Source organism: Lissotriton helveticus, chromosome 2_2 (genome assembly GCF_964261635.1).
Source record: "Lissotriton helveticus chromosome 2_2, aLisHel1.1, whole genome shotgun sequence".
In the NCBI taxonomy this organism is placed as follows: Eukaryota; Metazoa; Chordata; class Amphibia; order Caudata; family Salamandridae; genus Lissotriton; species Lissotriton helveticus.
In genome coordinates, this window is record NC_136060.1 from 420,531,582 (window position 1) to 420,550,563 (window position 18,982).

An 18,982-nucleotide genomic window follows, 5' to 3' on the forward strand; every position below is an offset into this window, starting at 1 on the left:
AATGAGCTGGAACACGATGTGCCCTGGTCAATGTTAAATCTCCGGAGAATTCTGGGTGCACCTTTTGCTTGATGAATGACTCCACCCATTTCAACGTGTTGGCCCCCTCACTCCCCTCATGGACCCCGAAATTCCGCAGATTTGAACGACGCAAGTGATTTTCGAAGTCTTCAATTTTGTTCTCCAGGGTTATTTTGTCTTGTGCCGCCGAATTGACTTGCTGGAGCATGGCATTCATTTGGTCCTCTAATTGCGATATCCTCGATTCGGCATCCTGGATTCTGGTAGGAAAGCTAGCGACTGCCTCTTCAATTTTCCCCAATCGGAAGTGTAGTGCCGCTATCTCGGTTTCTTGGGATTTCTTCAGATCTCGAATCTCCTTTTAGTATTAAATTCAGCATGGTCTTGTTATCTATCTGGTGCGTATTAGCCGCACCGATTTGGGCTTCAGACTCCGCTTCTTCAAGTCCTTATTGGCTCACAAGTTTATCCTTTTGCGCACGTGGCTCTGGGCTGCCCTTGCCTTTGATCGCAACGAGTGAAGTTTTCTGTGCCTGAGAGCGGCCCTCAAACTAATGTTGCAATATAGTTTCACTGGTGGACGGGTACGGGAGCCGGGCTGCTAGAGATTAATGGACTTGTTTGAGTGCGGATAGGTCAAACTTCTTCTGTCAATGCCTGTCCTGCTCCCTAAGCCTGAGCTAAAACACCTGTGGGTGGCGACGTCGATGATGGAGACATTAGTGGTGGTGATGGTGTATTGGAAAGCAGCGTTACGTCTACTGATGGCTTATGTATTGCCTCCCCTGCCGAACCTTGACTTGGCTTCGCAAGGACTTGGGCGATAATAGGTAGGAGATTCTTTTTTACGAAAAGTGGAAAGTCTCTGGGGTTTTTTAGCTCTTGTTTTTTCAACCCGGGAGAACCCCAGGCGTTATTTCCTGCTCCTTGTCCTTCTCCATTTCTGAGCCCACAGTTGGTATGGACTCATTAAGGTCTTCCACTCCTTGCTGTGATTCAGAGACATCTACCTCAGAGCTCTCAGGACTAGAGCTCATCTCCACATAAAGAGTTTTATTATCTGCTTTGGTAGATGCCTGATTAAGTCTGGCTTGAACTAGGCGTTTTATTAGCTGTCTCCGCAACGGCGGCATCCGTTTTCGCAGCAGATGACTTGAGATGTAGATGCTTCCCCATCTCTGTTCCGTTTTCCCTGTTGCAATGTTACAATGTTGCAGCGCATCCACTGCTGGCACCGTTTTCCACTCCACCAGTCAACCGACACCTCTCACCTGATTCTCCCAGTCAGCTTCTATCGCGCCGCCTCCTCACCTCCTCACTCTGCTTAAGACGATTGCGGCAGCTATTTTTAGAATGCTCCGTACAAAATCTGAAGGTCCAAGTCCGGCGTCTGGGATCCTGCCTTTCGCTTCTCCGCTCTACCCTAAGCCGAGCGGGATGAGGTGAGCCCAGCTCCACTGCGCCTCCGAAGTTCGCTGAGTGTTCTCCAAAACCTGACAAATGGGTTACGCCATACACCACCAGGCTGCCTCTGGGCTGCACCTTAATTTTCACTCGCTTTTCACTCTAGGAAACTACCTCGCTGCAGCTCGCTGCGTTAGCGTCCAGCATGCCTGGCGTGCTCCATTACTGAGGGGAGGAGCATCAGTCACCTGAGGCTAGGTGGATGCAGGGTTCTCCACTGCAAAAGCCGCCCGTTTCTGACCTCTATTTTGTTAAATTTTAAAAACAAAATACCGGAAGGCCAGTATTAATTTTTTCAAAAAATCCAGGGCCACTTCTAGCCCCGGGGACCCCATCCCCAGGGGCCTGGCCACTCGGTTGGGTCCCGCCGGCTCCCCGCCTTCTTTGGGAGCCGGCATTGCTTTTCCACACGGAGAGCTGCTAACCTGCATCTCCTCTTATGGAAAAGCAATCGGATTTGGATTTTGGAAGAAGGAGCAGGAAACCTGCTCTCGCTTCCAAAATCCGAAGCAGAGTTTGCTATGACAGGGCGGGAGCCGCATGGCTCACGCACTGCCATAGCAAACATCAGTTTCCCCGGGGTGGGCACCCCCCGGACACTGCAGGAGCTGGCCCTGGGTGGTGGTGGTCCCCAGGGCCATCGAGGGTTCCTGGAGGGGGGGGGGGGGGTCGCGGAGGTCGCGGAGGGGGGTGTCGCGGAGGGGGGTGTCGCGTCGCGCGAGCCCTCTCCCTTTATTTAGAAAGCTCCGGGGAGGTGGTGGTCCCCGGGGCGTGTAGAGTGGCGGTGGTGTCATGAGGGAGGGGGTAGGACCCCCCACACACATTTTTTTATCCATAAGCCTCAGAGAGGTGGCGGTCCCCAGCCCCTCAATTATTAATTGGGCAATGTGCCCGGGACCTGGCCCACCTGGGGGCCTCATTTAAATGAAGCGCGGAAGCCCACGCTTCATTTTTTAAATAATTTGGCCGGGATTCGCGACCCCAGCGCGAATTCCTCTGTAATTATTTTTTAAAGTGTGTGTTCGATCGATCAAGTCTCCTGTGAGGGACGAAACGCGTCATGGCTGCTGCACTGACTATCGAGTTTGAATAAACTGCAGCTGACTAGCCACAGTGGTCCGCGCTCTTTTTTTGCCTGGAGGAATTGGGCTAAGTGAGAAGAGTTAATCTGTATATATATATAGATAGATAGATATATGTGTGTATATCTGTTTACAATGAGCACAATATATAATCGTTGAATGTATAGACCAGATTTGTTAAATTGAAGATTTATATATGGCTGCTCTTTCTAATTTGTATAACTTTTAAAAGTGGCAAAATTATTTCTTTAATAAAATATATTCTTTATGCAGATATGAAGTGCAATTTGGATGAAATCTGTCATAATTTAATGTATATGAAACATCAAAGTTTATTTTAAAACATGAACAATATTAGGAGAAATTTTGAATGCGCTCAAAATTGTCTTTCCTGTTGAGAAAGAAACTAGACTTAAATAAACCACAGGTCCTAGGTATCATTACTGTAAGCAGATGTTAACACGCATTTGGAAGATACTACTGCGAAGCAGTAATGAGTTGATGCTTGTAAAATACGTTTACGTCCAGGAATGTAATTTGCTGTTTTTTTTTTTTTACTTTTTAGATGGGCTGTATCAAATCGAGAAATGCTAATGGCCCAGAATAGCTCCCTGGAATTTAAATTGCACAGACTCTATTTTATTACTTTATTGATGGGAGGGACACCAAACCAGAGGGAAGCCCTGCAATATGCAAAAAACTTCCAGCCATTTGCTGTAAATCATCAGAAAGGTGAGTCATTCAAAGTTTGTTGTTTTAGTATTTAGTGCAGAATTGCGACTAAATTGATTTCCAATATCTGTGTTTATTGAGGCTTTGTGAGACAAACAGTAATGACCTATGCATTTCGTATTAATATATTTTGAGAACATATTCTTTCATTCAGTCTTGATAATAGGTCAGCTACATTTTAAACTTAGTCTTGCTCAAAGGTGAAATTTTGAAGGCTCTTATGCCACATTTCAGATCCAGAAGATTTTTTGTAACACCTATTATTATTCTGTCTTGTAGAGCGCACGGCTACCTCCGACAGAGGTGTCCTGGCGGTGGGAGCAAAAGAGGTATGGGCAGGTGACCATGTGAAATCAGGCTCTGACTTGTCTTTCCGAATGTGCTCGGGCATGGAGTTCCAGAGGGCAGTGGTTCTAACGGTGAATGACCGGCCTCCTAGCCTGGCTTTCACGAAGCGATGAGTGATGAGTAGTTCCTGATGATTGGACCTCAGGACCCTTGTCTGATGGTATTTTAGAGTCTCTGCTTCAGATATTGAGGGCCAGAATCCCTGGCTGCTCTATATGCGAGAGTCATTGCTCTGAATTCTATCCTCCTTTTTATGGTCAGCCAGTGCAGGCTGCACAGATGAGGGGAAATGTGGTGTTGGATTGGTACTTTTCTGATAAGCCTGGCTGCTGCGTTTTGTATAGTTTGACGTTTTTTGATCAAATAGGCCGGCAGGCCGAAGTAGAGGCTGTTGGTGTAATCCAGCTGAGATGTGATTAGAGCATGGGCCACTGTTTTCCTGCAGTCCATAGGTAGAAAATGAAGAAATCTCCATAATGCCTTCATTTTCCAGAAGCTGGAGGAGGAGAGTTAGCCTATCTGGATCTTGCAAGAGAGGGTGGAGTCAAATTTGAACCCCAGGTTTCCAGCAGCGGGGACAGAAAGAGGGGTAGGATTGATCTCTGATGGCCACCAGAGATCGGCTAGTGGAGGGGAGGACAGAATAAAGAACAGAACCTCCGTTTTATCAGTATTCAGCCTCAAGTGGTTGTCAGTCATCCAGTACGATATATCAGTCAATCACTGTTTGAAATTGTCAAAAGCTGCCTCAGAGTTGTCCCTGAAGGAGAAAATATGCTGAGTGTCATCAGCATATGAGACAAAACTGACACCGTGCTTTTCTACTGGTGGGGCAAGAGGAGCGAGGTAGATATTAAAAAGAGTCGGACTCAGGGCTAAGCCCTGAGGGACTCCGCAAATCAGGGGGCGGGTGGATGAGGTATGGGGGTGGAGGAGTACCCTTTGGGACCGTCCGTCAAGAAAAGAGCCTAACCAGTCTAGAATGGTCTCTCTCACTCCCAGCTTCTTGAGCCTGTCCAGCAGGATCTTATGTGACACTGTGTCAAACGCTGCGGAGCGGTCCAGCAGCACTAAGATAGCACATCTACCCTTGTCCATGGTCTCCTGTATTGTCTCAGCTACCTCAAGCAGAGCTGTCTCTGTGCTGCCGACCTGAAGCCCGACTGAGTCATGGAGTAGTTTGTTGGAGCCGATAGGAGGGAGATGGGCCTAAAATGTTTCAGTTCTGCCGGATCTGCGTCCTCTTTCTTTAGGATTGGCACGACACATGCCTTTTTCCAAATGGAGGGATAGATGTCAGTTTCCAGGGATGTGTTCCATAGCCGGTTAAGAGAGGGATTGAGCAGTGGAGCCAGTATTTTAAAGAACCTAGCCGGGCAGGGATCCCTTGGAGCACCAGATCTTGTTTTCTCCAACTCAATTAGGGATATTTCAGGACTAAAAGGGCGAAATTCCGACTAGATGTCTAAGTGTTGGGGGTAGGCAGAGGTTGCGGTAGGCGGCTCAGTCATGGAGAATGAAGAGTATATATCTTGGATTTTCTCCTGAAAGCAGGTCACAATTTAATCGTCCCTGGTTTAATGAAGCCCTGGACGATTTTGAAAACTTCTTTAGCAGAGTTGTCCTACTAAAGGTACATCTTATCTCCCTTCCCCTCTCCCCCCTCACCCTTTCTGCCCAAAGAGTTTTTGCAGTTGGACCGGTGCCCCGTGTGCAAACTGGCCAACACTTCTTTTTCTGATTCTGATTTTTTTATTTGACTTTTCAGTTTGCACTTTTATGCCTTTTCTTTTTGGCCTCTTTTGAGTTAGGCCTACGGTTTCCTCCTACTCTTATCTCTGGGTATGCTATTGACATCTTGATTCAAACAATCGAGTTTGGGCTCATTTACCGACTCTGGTTTAAATGTTAAGGACTTGCCGTGCTTCTTTACCTGCATTGTTCCTCGACCCTCTAGGAAAGTCACATCTGACGCCAAGCCACCTTCTACTGAAGATACTAGTGCATTCCAAGGTAACCTATCCTCCCTAAAGATGCATGTTCCTGTGCTGAGGAGCCTTTCCTGCCTAAAATTATCATTCCTGGTAAAGAGCGGTTCTCTTGGCCTAACGAGAAGTCGTTTGTTCAACAGTTTTCTAGTGGTTCACAAAGTACTTGAGCACAACTATAAGCCTATAGCAGCAAAACTATTCATGAGACCTCTGAGTAGTTTGTGGTGTACTGTGGACAGACCTACAGGTAGATATTAAACCGCATACACTATAGGTACACATCAAGAAGACCTATTAAACAGGATTGAAATATGACTATTCGCCATCAGATCTCAATTTTGGGGAAATGGCGGTAATAGAACGCCCTACCAGTCTCTGTTCCAGAGGTATAGATATAGTCTAGTAGAAACGTGGCACTACTCAAGTCATTTGGTGTTCACAGCTCAAGTCAGAAGAATGGAGAAATTTCAAATAAAGATATAATGGCACTCATTCAACATGTGTTTGAGAACTTGAACATTCTGGGCAGGGGTGTAGTTATAAAAGTGCTTTTTCAACAGATGTATCAACACTCGTATGGAAGTTTGCTTTCAAATTTCAGGGACTTAACCAGGTCTACATTTTGGGAGAATCTCCTGAAAAGGACTGGTGCAAGGTCTGTTTTTACCCTGAAACCATAGGATTTCAAGTAGTAGTAAGTCAGTAGTCTGAAGTTGATGAGTGCTACCACTTAGGTAGATATTGCAATTGATCACAGTGGATGATTTTGTGAACCAGATAGGCAAAGTGTAAACAGGCAACTTTGAACATGGCTTCAGTAGGCAGCAGGAGTAATGCATTTCTTGAAACCAGATATGCTTCAAGGCTTTTTATCAACACTCTGTGCGATTTTGTGAATCCTAGTAAAATGGCATTCGCATAGTTTAGTCTGGATAGGACCAATGCTTGCAACACTGTGTTTGTGGCACGTGTAGCTGTTAAAACACATGATGTGCATACTCTTACCATCTAGTGTTGGACTCTGACGTGTACAACTTGTTTTTGTTTGAAGAATTATTTTCTATTTACGAGGTACAGTGACTCCACCTATCTCTGGTAATGCGCATGGTCATTGGGTCCATTGTTAAATTGTTTTTTTCCCTGCCATCTGGTTCGGATGTGTCTGTGTGGATTCCGGTTCAACACGACATGGTGTTCTCACCTGCCCCTCAGATCCCTTTGTCGTTAATAGAATCGCTAATCCTATATTTTCTTCGGTCACCAACGCCGGCTTACCTCTTTGACTCGGTCTCTGTCAACAACTTCTAAGATACAGAGCTCAGCCCCTTGAGACTCTATCAGTTCGACGGAGAATGTCCACATGATAAACAGAGCTCCATTCCATTTCTGTCCTACTTGCCACACAAATTATCAGAGGACCGACCTGCACGCGGTTTTCATCATCTGCTTGTCCCCTGATCATTTCTGGCAACGAGTTGGAGGTAGAGTTATCACTGGAAAACGTAGATTTGAATGTAGACACCAAAGCAGATGGAACGCCACCGGCTCCGCATCAACCCTGAAATGTTCCTGTGCCTGACCACAGGCCTCCGGTTTACTAATGCCTTACGGCCAGGGCTGGACCCGGCGCCCTCCTCTCAGTCTGCTTCAAAGTCCTCCCCGAAGCCAGGTATGTCGACATCGATCCCTGCCTTGCTGCCCACCAAGATGAAGCCCTCTCGACCTCAGTCAGAGCTGGGACACCCAGAACAGAGAGCCACCGAGCAGAAGCACTTTTTGACGCCTTTGACCCTTCGCCCTTTCTCAGCTTTCTCCAGACTGCCACCTACCCAACAGACTGCCACATACCCACTACTGCATCCTCCATTGCCTTAGAGCACTGGAGCTCATAGTATGGCCCGCGGGTCGACCGGCGGCCGACACACCTTCGCTGTCGGCCCACGGACCTTGCCTTGCAGTTTCCAAGGCCGGCAGTAAACAAAGATGACCACAGGAGCATACGTAGTGAATACATATTGAATAGGTATTCACTACGTATGCTCCTGCGGCCATCTTCCGTGTTTACTGCCCGCCTATGTGACCTCACTGCACCCTCGGAAAGCTTCCCAAAAGGCCCTTTAAAAGTCCGCTGTTAGCGCATTCCCAGCTGACTTTCCAGGGCGTTTTGGGAAGCATCCTGTTTGGTCACATACAGGGGCAGAGAGACCGATAGAGGCAGAGAAACAGATAGAGAGACAGAGACCGATAGAGAGACAGAGACCGATAGAGAGACAGAGACCGATAGAGAGACAGAGACCGAGAACGAAACAATAATAGGAAGGGGGGGTCAGCTGGCAGCACAGAAAAGAAGAGGATATTGTCTGTGTTTTCTCTGGGCATTAAGGAAGAGACAGAATCGTTTTCCTTCGCTTCTCGTCCCCAAAAGCAACCACACTCACACATGTTGTCCCCTGCCCCCTCAAAAGTATTCTCGACCCTCATTGCGTTACAGCCTTATGAAAAGAGGAAGAAGGGGGTAGTGCAAGATTAAGTAAAGCATGTGAAATGTGCGCAGAAACAACATGGTTACCTTAACGATCTCTCACTCACTATTCAGAAATCAGCGCGTGGTTTTTCCTGAAAAGTTAAGGACATGACTACAGGGCCCTGAAGGGAACCGTTTCAATGCCCATTGCTTATATCCTTAAATAAACGTAAACAGTATGGTTTAAAAAGACCACATCCATAAACACAGAGGTACACATTTTATTTTCAATCCACCCATCAACCAGGTATTGCAATACATCTAGGAATGGTGCTCTTCCCCACCTGGGGACAACAATGCTGTTCAAAGAAAGACGAGAAAAGAAAGTGGCGCTTCACTGCAAAGTCTGTAAAGTGAGGCTGATGTGTTTGGATGTGAATGAAACCAATCTGGCCACTTTGCGCCACTCTGTCTTGCTTTATTTATTTATTTTTCATATTTACAACCTTTTATTTATCTCCATCCCGAGGCTGCACTTTAGAATAGAAAAATGTCAGAAAAAGGGCATTTCCCGCGAGTGTTTTTCTTTTTTGGATCCTTGTCACAGGGAAGCAACTAAATGAAAGAAGGAAAGAGAGGTTGTGAACCGTTTCTTCAAGTCACGGTTTTCAGTAAGTGAGGAGCAAGACAGAAAGAGAGGGAATAATAGGAAGTGGGGGAGGTCAGCTGCCAGCACAGAAAAGAAGAGGACATTGTCCGGGTCTTCTCGGGGCAGTAAGGAAGAGACAGAGTTCGTCCCCGATCGTCCACAAAAGCAACCACGCTCACACATGTTGCCCCCTGTCCCCCTCAGAAGTATTCTCGAGCCTCATTGCATTACAGCCTTAAGAAAAGAGGAAGAAGGAGGGAGTTGAAGATATGCAAGGCTTAATGAGGCTTGACAGAAACCCACATGGCGGCTGCATGCGTGCACGCGGTTGTGACCGCAAGCTTGAGGCCAGCAAAGGCCTCTGGTAGCACTTTCAAAAGCCACTCACTAAATTTCTCACAGAGCAGCGCATGCGCTACCTCAGCGAGACCTAAAAACAGATTTCTACTGAATAAAAAGGTATTGTTCATGCCATAGATTACAACAATTTCTTTTTTTTTTAACCGATTTTATTCGTCAGAGGTCGCATATAATGCAAGGCTCCGGGCCCCGGAGCTTCTGCACACATCAATAAGTCAACAGTATAATCCTAGACATTTTACATCTAAACAAGCAACACCCCCCTCCCCCACCCTCCGTTTGCGCCGATGCTGCCACCTAGTTACATAGAATCTGCACATTGCATGCTAAGTCCAACAAAACACTCCCTCCTCTCCACCCAGGAGCCATCTGTTAAATTGCCGGTAGGTCGGTCCGTTCAGGCGGCGGGTCCAGGTCCAGACCACGATAATCCGCGCATCTCTTCCATATCCTAAAGTGTTCACGGGGGTATCCCCTGGCTATAAATATAGGCTGCTCGAGTCCCATACAAAAATCCATCCCATTTTTCCAACCAGGCAGCGACGGGGCTTGGGGTGCCTTCCACGCCTTAGCAATGTCTCTCTTTGCCAGTGTTAGTCCGAGCACCAGCAGATGGCGCTTATATCTATTGCCCCCTATCTCCTCCATCACGTGCAGCAGGGCTAATTTTGTCGTACGCGGGAGCTCCCACACCAGAACCTCAGAAAAACAGGTAAACACCCCACTCCAGAACCTTTGCAAAGCTGAACACCCCCATACTGTATTTATTTATTTATTTATTTCAATTTATATAGCACATTATCACCCCTAGGTCTCTAAGCGCTTGTACAGAGGAAAAAAGAAGACACCGACTCTACCGAAAACAGATGACTAACTTACGACCCTCCGCATGCTTCCCGAAAGAGAATAGTTTTTAACATTCGGCGGAAAGGCAGTAGGTTAGACTCCTTATGGAGATTAGTTGGTAATTTATTACACGCTGCAGGAAGCAGAGTGGAGAAAGCACGCCCTCCCAAAGTGGACAGCGGCTTCAGAGGACCGTAGCATCCTACCCGGAACATAGCTAGATAATCTGGTTTTGATGTAACTGGGCGCATTACCATAAAGTGCCTTGTGTGTAATACACAATCCTTTGAACAATGCCCTCTGTCTAACGGGGAGCCAATGTAACTGACGCAGGAGAGGTGAAGCATGTGTTTTCCTAGGCTTCTTAAAAATCAATCTCGCTGCATCGTTCATTACTGTCTGAAGCCTCGCAAGTTGTTGCTTGGGCAGCCCTATGTACAGTGCATTGCCGTAATCCAGTCGTCCCAAAATTATAGCTGACACAGCACTTCTTAGCGTGGAAAACGACAGCAATTGGGCGATCTTACGGAGCTGTCTCAGAAGACCAACACACATACCTACCACTACAGACACCTGTTTCTTCATAGACAAAGTGCTGTCAATATGGATTCCCAGGCTTTTCACCACAGTTGCTGGTTACGGCGTCCTGCCCAACTCCCTGGGCCAAAACCCATTATTCCAGGGTCTGCCCGAGATGGCTATAGGCAGCACCTCGGTTTTATCCGGATTAATCTTCAGGGAGTTTGCGGACATCCAATTTACCGTATACCTTAGAATGTTATGCAACCTGGCTTGTGCTCCCGGAGAATCCTCTATTTGGATGACGATCTGTGTATCGTCAGCATAATTAAAGATCTGACATTCCATCTGATTGAGAGCCGAAATCAGTGGCTGCAGGTAGATGTTAAAAAGGAGCGGTGAGAGAGCCGAGCCTTGCGGCACTCCACAGGTGATGGCCGCTGATGTTGATACTAGGTCGGACAACTGCACCTTCTGCGATCTATCTTGCAAGAAAGAGGTGAGCCAACCCAGTGCAGGCCCCCCGATGCCCAAGTCTCTCACCCGCGACAGCAGTTGACTATGACACACCGTGTCAAAAGCCGCGGAGAGATCGAGTAGCACCAGGGCCCCCGGGATCTTATTATCAGCTCTACACCTCAATTCATCTAGAATAGACACCATCACCAGCTCCGTGCTGTGATGTACCCGGAAGCCAGCCTGATTTTGTCTAGCAGATCATTGGTCTCTAGATGTTTAGAGAGATATGTCAGCACATGCTGTTCCAAAACCTTTGCTAAAAAAGGTAGTTGGGAGATGGGCCTAAAATTCGTTACGATTTTTGTATCCGTCCCTGGCTTCTTAAGCAGCGGAATCAACCGGGCCTCCTTAAGCAGAGCCGGCACTTGTCCGGTTTCCAAGGACTTATTAAGAAGATTGAGAACATCCTCTTCCATCCCTGGCATAGCTAGCTTAAAAACTCTCGGGGGGCAAGGATCCACCTGGGAGCCTGACTTTACCCTCCCTACCAGGTTGGCTAGCATCTCCTTCGTGATCAAGGGAAAAGTTTCCAAGGGGTAATCAACTTTAGGAGTATGTAAAAGTGTGCCCTCCTCTACTCTACAGCGGAGACAGTCGGGGCAACTAATCATGCCCGCCCTCCAGTGGCGCTCTCGGGTGAAATATGTGCGGTGTAAGTATTTGAATTGAATCAGTCGCAAGCACGTGGATATTGCCGCTCCCCTCGGACTAGCCAGGGCCTCGGCCCAATCAGATTACAACAGTTTTGAAGGCGTGTTACTCCGAACCTCACGTTTTTCATAGTACCATGCAATTACTGCAGGAGTCCAAATGTAAAATTGTGCAGAGTGACATTTAAAAAAAAAAAAGTGGATTATTGTATTTGGCCGTATCTGCCTGGAATGCAGAGGCCCGGTTAGCCACTAAGACAGCCGGCCGACAGTATCATTCGACACTGTTCACCAAACTGCATTCGCTGCTTGTATGATTGTAAATTGATTACCTTAATTCTAGTCCCTGTAATCCTCCCAAGAACAGATACTACTTTGCTTCTGCATATGTTGCTGGTTAGTCCATGTTTGCAGACTACGCTCAGCACAGGGTAACTATCTGCAACTCTGCCGGTTTTGGAAAAGTGTATCGTCGGTAAAGGCTTTGCAGTATACGCAGCTCTAGAAACGAAATTGGAGCTGCTGTCCAGTCCCTTGTAACTGATGATACTCACTTTAATGTAGCAGTTTAATGCCATGAAGCCATCTGGCTGGTGTAAACTTAAGTAATTATAATATTATTACAATTCTATATGTTGGATGTTGTATCTGAAACATAGTGTGAACTACACAAGATCTCACAAGCTCACTTTTTAGAATTTGCATTATCGAGTGCGTGTGTTTGATAGGTCTACTTAAATTCTATGTAGGACTTCTAGGTTGTGATGGTGTGCCTAAAGCTTTCTGTACCCCTGAATACTAGTACCTATATATTGCAGGTTGTAACTTCACTTTATTTTACTTCCATATTTTTCATGAAATCTGATAGACTGGAAACTGAGTGAAAGGTGTCTGGTGCCCATTTAATTTGTACTCTTACAGTAGTCTTAAGACACTTAAAACGAGATTTAATACCGTTTGGGAAGCATTTAGTTAAGGTGCCGAGTGTGGGCCATAATAAAAGGGGAGGCATACCCGGACTAAAGTACTCAAACCCATTGCTTAAAGTGGAGCTGTTGCCTGCTCCTTCGTATTAATCCTAAACTGTTAACTAACATAGACAAACTAAGTAAATTAAGCATGTTTTCCCTATTTTTTTCTGGTGGTCGCGCCCCGTAGTGTTGATCCGGGTGGATCAACACTGCGGGGCGTGACCACCAGATTATAGATACTGGGGACACGAATCCTTAGACGGCTAAGTGCGATCCATCGACACAGTGGATTCCTGTTGGAACTGGGGTCACCAGCTCCCCGTGGGTAGCATGGCATGAGCGGGTAGGCATCCGAAAGCTTACGTGTAAAGAGACCATACAGCACACACAACCACTGAGACAGTAAAAATGGGCACGCAAAGAGTGACGCCACTCCAGTTAGTTTGTATATAAAATTAGATAACTTTTATATAGAGCCGAGTCAGGGTAATAAAAAATTACAGTATCAATTACTTATTAGTTTTCCTTCAGAATACATATGTTTCAACACTTTGTAATAAATACTCAGAGGAATAAATATTAAATATCAGATAAATATTGAACATTCGATAACATTAAGTGTAGATAACCACAGGCCTGACCGTAGCCTTGCTTCTTGTCAGCACCTGTAAGAAATACATTAAGGAGACAACCAAATGACATTGCATCTCATTGGTTCTGCAGGCATTTTACCCACTTCTCACCAAGCAAGGGTGAGCGTTTTACAGCAGAAAACATGTAAATAAATAACTGTAGGCTTCCCGTAAATACAGCACTAAGTGGGAGAAAAACATTTCATTAAGAATAAACAACCCCTTGTGCAGGATTAACCATCTCCTTAATCAGGAAAACCCACATTAGGAATCACTCCCAGTAGGAATAAGCATTTCCTAGATTAAGGTTACCCATCTCATTAGGCATTCTAAAACAAGGCACCCAGCAAGGGTGAGCATCTCATTATGCTAGTAACCACTTTTCTGAGCAGGAGTAAACATTTAATAACCGGTAAACCATTCATAAGGCCTAGGCTGAACAGGACACTAGGCGGAATATGGATAATCCCAAGGTTTGGGCCTAGCCCTCGCTAATACTCTTCATCCTGGTACTGTAGCCATTCTATTACAGCCCCTAATCAGGAGTTAACCTTTTTATGAACTGAGGCCTATAAACTGTGGGCCTTGGGACCTCTAAAACAGTCCAATACCAGGGTAAACACCCCCTTAATCTAGAAGGGACCTTTCATTAGGAATTATCCTGTTCGCAGGTAATAACAACATTTCATGTAGAGCCATTCATATTCTCAATAGCAATAACTTGTTTCAATAAAGGTTAAAACATTCAATTAGCAGAAGTAACCATTTCCTTCATCAGGAATAAACAGGTCATTAGAACCCAGGCCCCATTAGAAAGTTTGCGCAGCAAGCTCCTCGAATCGGCAGCGCCTGTAATAAGGTTTTCCTAGCTCCTGCAGCTTAAAAATAACAGCCCCTTATGCAGGACTAAACATTTCATCTACCCCCTGTTAGACCTGTCAGCCCTAGGGTGGTATTTCCCTGTGTTTTTTTGCCCTTGCCTCATTTTTCCCACCTTTTTTTTGTTGGCCCATAGGTCTTCGGGCACCTTTTCATAGCTAATCTGTGTTAGGGTGCAGGTGCTCTCTACTTCAAACCTGGCTGGGCATATATAAGCAAGGTAGGGAACTTTTTCTAGTCAGTTGGGGCATCACTGACCTGGGGAACCCACGCAGGAGTTTTCGGCGGGAGGGCCTAGATAGGAACCTATGCTACTGGGAGTGACAGGATTTAGGTGCTGCCTCTTAAGCTGGGTGAGGTGTCCTACGCTAGCCCCCTGATCTGGCCCAGTGGTAGGGAACCCCAGGGTCCATCTGCAGTGACTGAGGAGAAACTCTTCCAGCCTTCAACTCAACCCCCCTGCCCCCCCCCCCCCCCCCCTCTCCTCAGCAACTTTAAGTAACCAGCATCCAAGGGTGCAGAACCATCCAAGCGTCAAGAAACCTACTTTTTCTTGATCAGAGACTGCTGGGGTGACCAACCAGGTACTGGACTGTGCTGCCCTGCGCGCTCACTGCCCTCATCTGGGATTCCATGTCCTGCCTGCTTCCCCCCTGACTGGAATGCTCTGAACTTGTCTTGCCTGCATTCCCTGTTAAATCCCTTGGGAAGCGCTGCAACCTATTCCCCTCATCAGCACTTTAAACTGTGCCTTTGACAAGCGATATGAAGTAATTGACCCTATGAAGCGCTGTGAAGTGAGAAGCGCTGCCCGCCGTCACCTCGCTGTGTCCTGAAGCGCTAATTACCAGGCCAACTCACCGCTGCGGCCCGGAGCAGTTCGCGCCCTACTGAGGCGCCTGAAGAGATTCTCCCCCCCCCCCCCCCCCCCCCCCCCCCGGATTGCGGCTCCAGTGCTGCGCGTGCCACATCCCCGGGACGCTCCCTGCCTTCTGCCGTCATTGCCGGCACCACGCCCAGAGCCCCAGCGGAGCCAGCGCCGTCAGCGTGTCCCCCTCGGCAGCCCCCGTGTGACAGGGGTGGGCCGCCGCACCGAGCTCACCAGGCCGCGCTAGGCCCGAAGTCAGCCTCCCCTCATCACGTAACGGGGGACGCGAGCCGCGTCATCGGCCGCGCCCCTGCCTGAGCCGCGCACGATTGGCTGCCGTCCCCGTGCCTCTGCCTTCACTCGGGGAAGCCCGGGATCGTCGCGGAGGGGGCCGTGGAGCCTGAGAGCAGCCTCCGGTTTGCCCCCACACCACGGATCCGCCTTGCGCCGGTGCCTGCATCTGCCCCTGAGCCCCGCTCTGGGCCGAGTGAGGCCTACGGGAGGGCTGGAACCCCTCCCTCTGCCCCGGAACCTGTGCAAGGGCCCCGGAGGGCCAAATATCCAAGGTAACCCCCGGGGAGGAGGGCGGTAGGCCGGGTAAGGCCCGAGGTCGCCCCTCCCCCGGGGTGAACTGAGACTGCTCCCCCCCTGAATGTGCCTCGAGAGTTTGGAGGCTTGGGGGTCAGACACTTACCCTCATGTTGAATTGCCATATTGCCAGTTTCCGGCCTGTAAGGCTTCTGTTTATACCATATTTACAAGCCTGCTAATGGAAGGATGACCTTTTCCCTGTACTGAATTTCTTGCAGGGGTGGGCTTCTATAGTTCCTGAAGGGATCAAACTGCGACATTTATTGATTCATTCTAATGGTATTCTGATGATCTGATCTGGGTCGCAAAACGATCTGTATTCACAAGAAGAAAGGCTTGTGGTTGGTTACTAGAGGCTGTGTTCTTTGAAGTTCTCTGTTGTACTGAAAGTACTTGCTGAAATGTTTTATCACTTTCTATGAAGTGCAATCTAGAAAGCGCCCATGAGAGGTTTAATGTGGTACTTTAATGCAATACTATAGTCGCTTCTTGCAGGATCCTCCAGGTTTGTGAAATTCCCTTTTTACCTGCTGAAGAGTATGATGCGACAGGCTGTGTTATTTAATGTTTCACTACTTAGATGAGCTGGTTATTATTTTAATGACAAGTCTTACTGCAACTGCCTGATGAAATGCTTGAATGAAATACTAATGATTAGCTAAATGCATTACTTGCTTGATCCAAAGTCTATATAAAAGATCTTGATTTTCAAATGCAACTACTGGTGTGGTCTCCATTATTGCGCCACTGTGTGTCTCATTGGATGAGTGTGTTAAGTAGCTGCTTTACACGCAAGCCCCTGGCTGCCTTCCTGCTCGAGCCATGCTACCCCCTTGAGAGCTGGCGGTCCCAGTTCTTACACCCCCATTAAACTTCTCATTACGTCAGACCTTTGCATGTCAATAACCCAGGGTAGAGCATTTCATCTTACACTGGTAGGCAATGCATCAACATTTCTCTAGGGAAGAATAACCATACCAGTAGGCATAACCCAACATCCCACCGCCCAGGGATAAACCGGCCATTATCAATCAGGCAGGAAGAACCACCTCCTAAGCATAGGTAAAGAAAAACATCTTCGTAAACTGGAATAAACATTCCCATTTCAGCAGTTAAGCAAACATTCTGTCAGGTAAATACCCCTTCAAAAGGCGAAACATTTCATTAGGCATGAATAAATCATTGAACCCGCAGGGGATTTCTACTTGTGAAACTTAGTCCCTACTAAGAAGCAATCTGACTAAAGTAATTCCACAGCTAGGGACTACTTCCTCTTCGGTCCAGTCATGAAATGAGGAATTTTGGGGTTCTTATCCTGTCATTAGGGGCTACTGCCCATGTCAGAAGGGGGGGGGGCTTCTATAAATAATTAGGGCCAACGGGCCCCATCAATAGTTTCTCCCAGGGAGGGGCGAACTCGGGGCCTTCTCTGGCCTTCCCTCCTCCTCCCCGGGGTTTTACCTTGTGGTCTTCGCTCCACAAGAAGCCCTTGCGGTGTTTCGGGAAGATAAGGAGGCTTCATGCAGGTGGGGACAGGCTCCGTCCTGCTGGCCGACCAGTCCCGGGCCTCCCGATGACTACTCCTGCCTTGGGACCGGTCCTGGAGCGTGAGGAATCAGGCAGCCATGTGTGTACCGAGCCCATCCGAGGCTCGCTTGCAGGGGCTCGGCCACGCTACCAATGAATACGCGGCGGGGGCAGCCCCTGTCACGTAATGGTGGTTCCCGGGCTCGTCTGGCCTGGCGCGGCCTCTCCTCAGTCCCACGGCGGCTTTCCACAGCTCGGGGCAGCACTGGAGACAACACTGGTGCAGGGCAGGTCAAGCGTCACTGAAGGGACGCACTGGCGGTTCGCGACCCCAGTCGCGCTCGGCCACAGCAACAGGTGGCACAGGCAGATCCGGGGCGACGGCGGTAAGTACCCCGGTTAGGGCTCCGGGTCGTTGCGCTTCGACGAGGCAAAGTTCTGGGCCACACAGTCTCCAATGAGCCGGCGCTGTGGGGGGGGGGGGGGGGGGTCATAAGCGAGAGCGCTCTGTTAGATGACAGCGCTTGGCAATCAGGGTTGGTTACAGCAATAACGCTTCTCAGGCACAGGGCTTCTCAGGGGCCATTCCCATAAATAAGGCAGGTAAGGCGGCGCCAGCAGGACAGGTAGCCCAGGGTGCTAGTGTTAGGGAATAGGAGCGCTTAGCCAGCAGGCAGTTTATTTTAGTTAGAAGTAAACCAGCAGATCAGACAGGACAGGCCACCCGACAGTGGCAAACCAGCAAAAGGGGGGTCCCAGTTGGCGTCAGGGAGCGACACAGCGCCAATACCTGGTCGACTTATCAATAGTCCTGTGGTGATTTGGTTTCTTCTCGGCGCTTTATATTTCTTGCGCCCTTGTAAATAGCAGTCTCTGGGTTCCTTGAAAGGAGGGGGGTTGGAGTTGATGGCTGGTATCAAATCTCCTCAGCCGGTCTCCTTCAGGTGGACTCTGGGATCCCCTCCCGCCGGGCCAGATCAGGGGGCAAGTTCAGGATACCTCAACACTTGGTAGGCAGCACCTAGGCCCTGTCACTCCCAGTGTCATAGGTCCCTGTCTAGGCCCCACTGCCTAAAACTCCTGCGTAGGTTCGTCCCCAGGTCTGTGCTCCCTCAATCTGACAGGAAAGTTTCCCTCCCTTTCCTTATATAGTGCCAGTTGACAGTTGGCAGTGGCAGTTGGTGCCACCTCACCTGTTCCAGAAGGTTCTAGGAGGTTCCACCATTATGGCTATGGCCAGGCTGGCAGGCTAGTATGGATACATTGTTTGAGGGTTCCAGCCAGCCCCTGGCTACTAGAATGCGCCCACAATGACCGCGCTGCAGTAGCAGGGGTCAGTGGCAGCCATGTTGGGGGAAGAGGGCACCTGCACCTTAACATTAGTTTAACATTAGGCAGGGCATCTCCGCTATACAAGGCCTATACCCTTTTATTACAATAGGGGACATCCTAAATTAAGGGGAGCAAAAAGCGAAAAATTCTGGGGAAAGGGCCAAGTCCTACAATGCCATTGTATAATTTGGGAACACACCAGTTTGCAAGAGTATGGGGTGTGACAGTACGATGACAGAACTGTGAATTTAGTTTGTGATACCTCTGGTGATTTATCGATACAGTAAATGTGATCTCTATCTTGGAAAAGACACACCCTCATATACAATAGAGAATTAAAAGAGAACTTTGGACAATCGGTACTTTCTTAACCTCTTGCTGAAGATATTCGCCTTCTGGGTACAGGTAACCTATACCTACGCGTATTGTGAGTTAGCCCTGATGAAGTTCCCATGACACTAGAGGAACGAAACGCCTTGGCTGTGCCTTTTTTATGAAAAAATGAATATGAATAAAAGAAGAATTTTCTAACCGGCT

At 48.0% G+C, this 18,982-nt stretch overlaps 1 protein-coding gene across 2 annotated transcripts in view; it reads left to right on the plus strand.

Annotated features, from left to right (window-relative positions):
* Positions 1 to 18,982, plus strand: part of RMND5A (required for meiotic nuclear division 5 homolog A) — a 272,396-nt gene that overhangs the window by 200,920 nt on the left and 52,494 nt on the right. For both annotated transcript variants that reach the window (XM_078678673.1, XM_078678674.1), the window contains one exon: positions 3,133 to 3,299. In XM_078678673.1, coding sequence (XP_078534799.1) covers positions 3,133 to 3,299 — 167 coding nt within the window. The remainder of the gene's footprint in view (positions 1 to 3,132; positions 3,300 to 18,982) is intronic.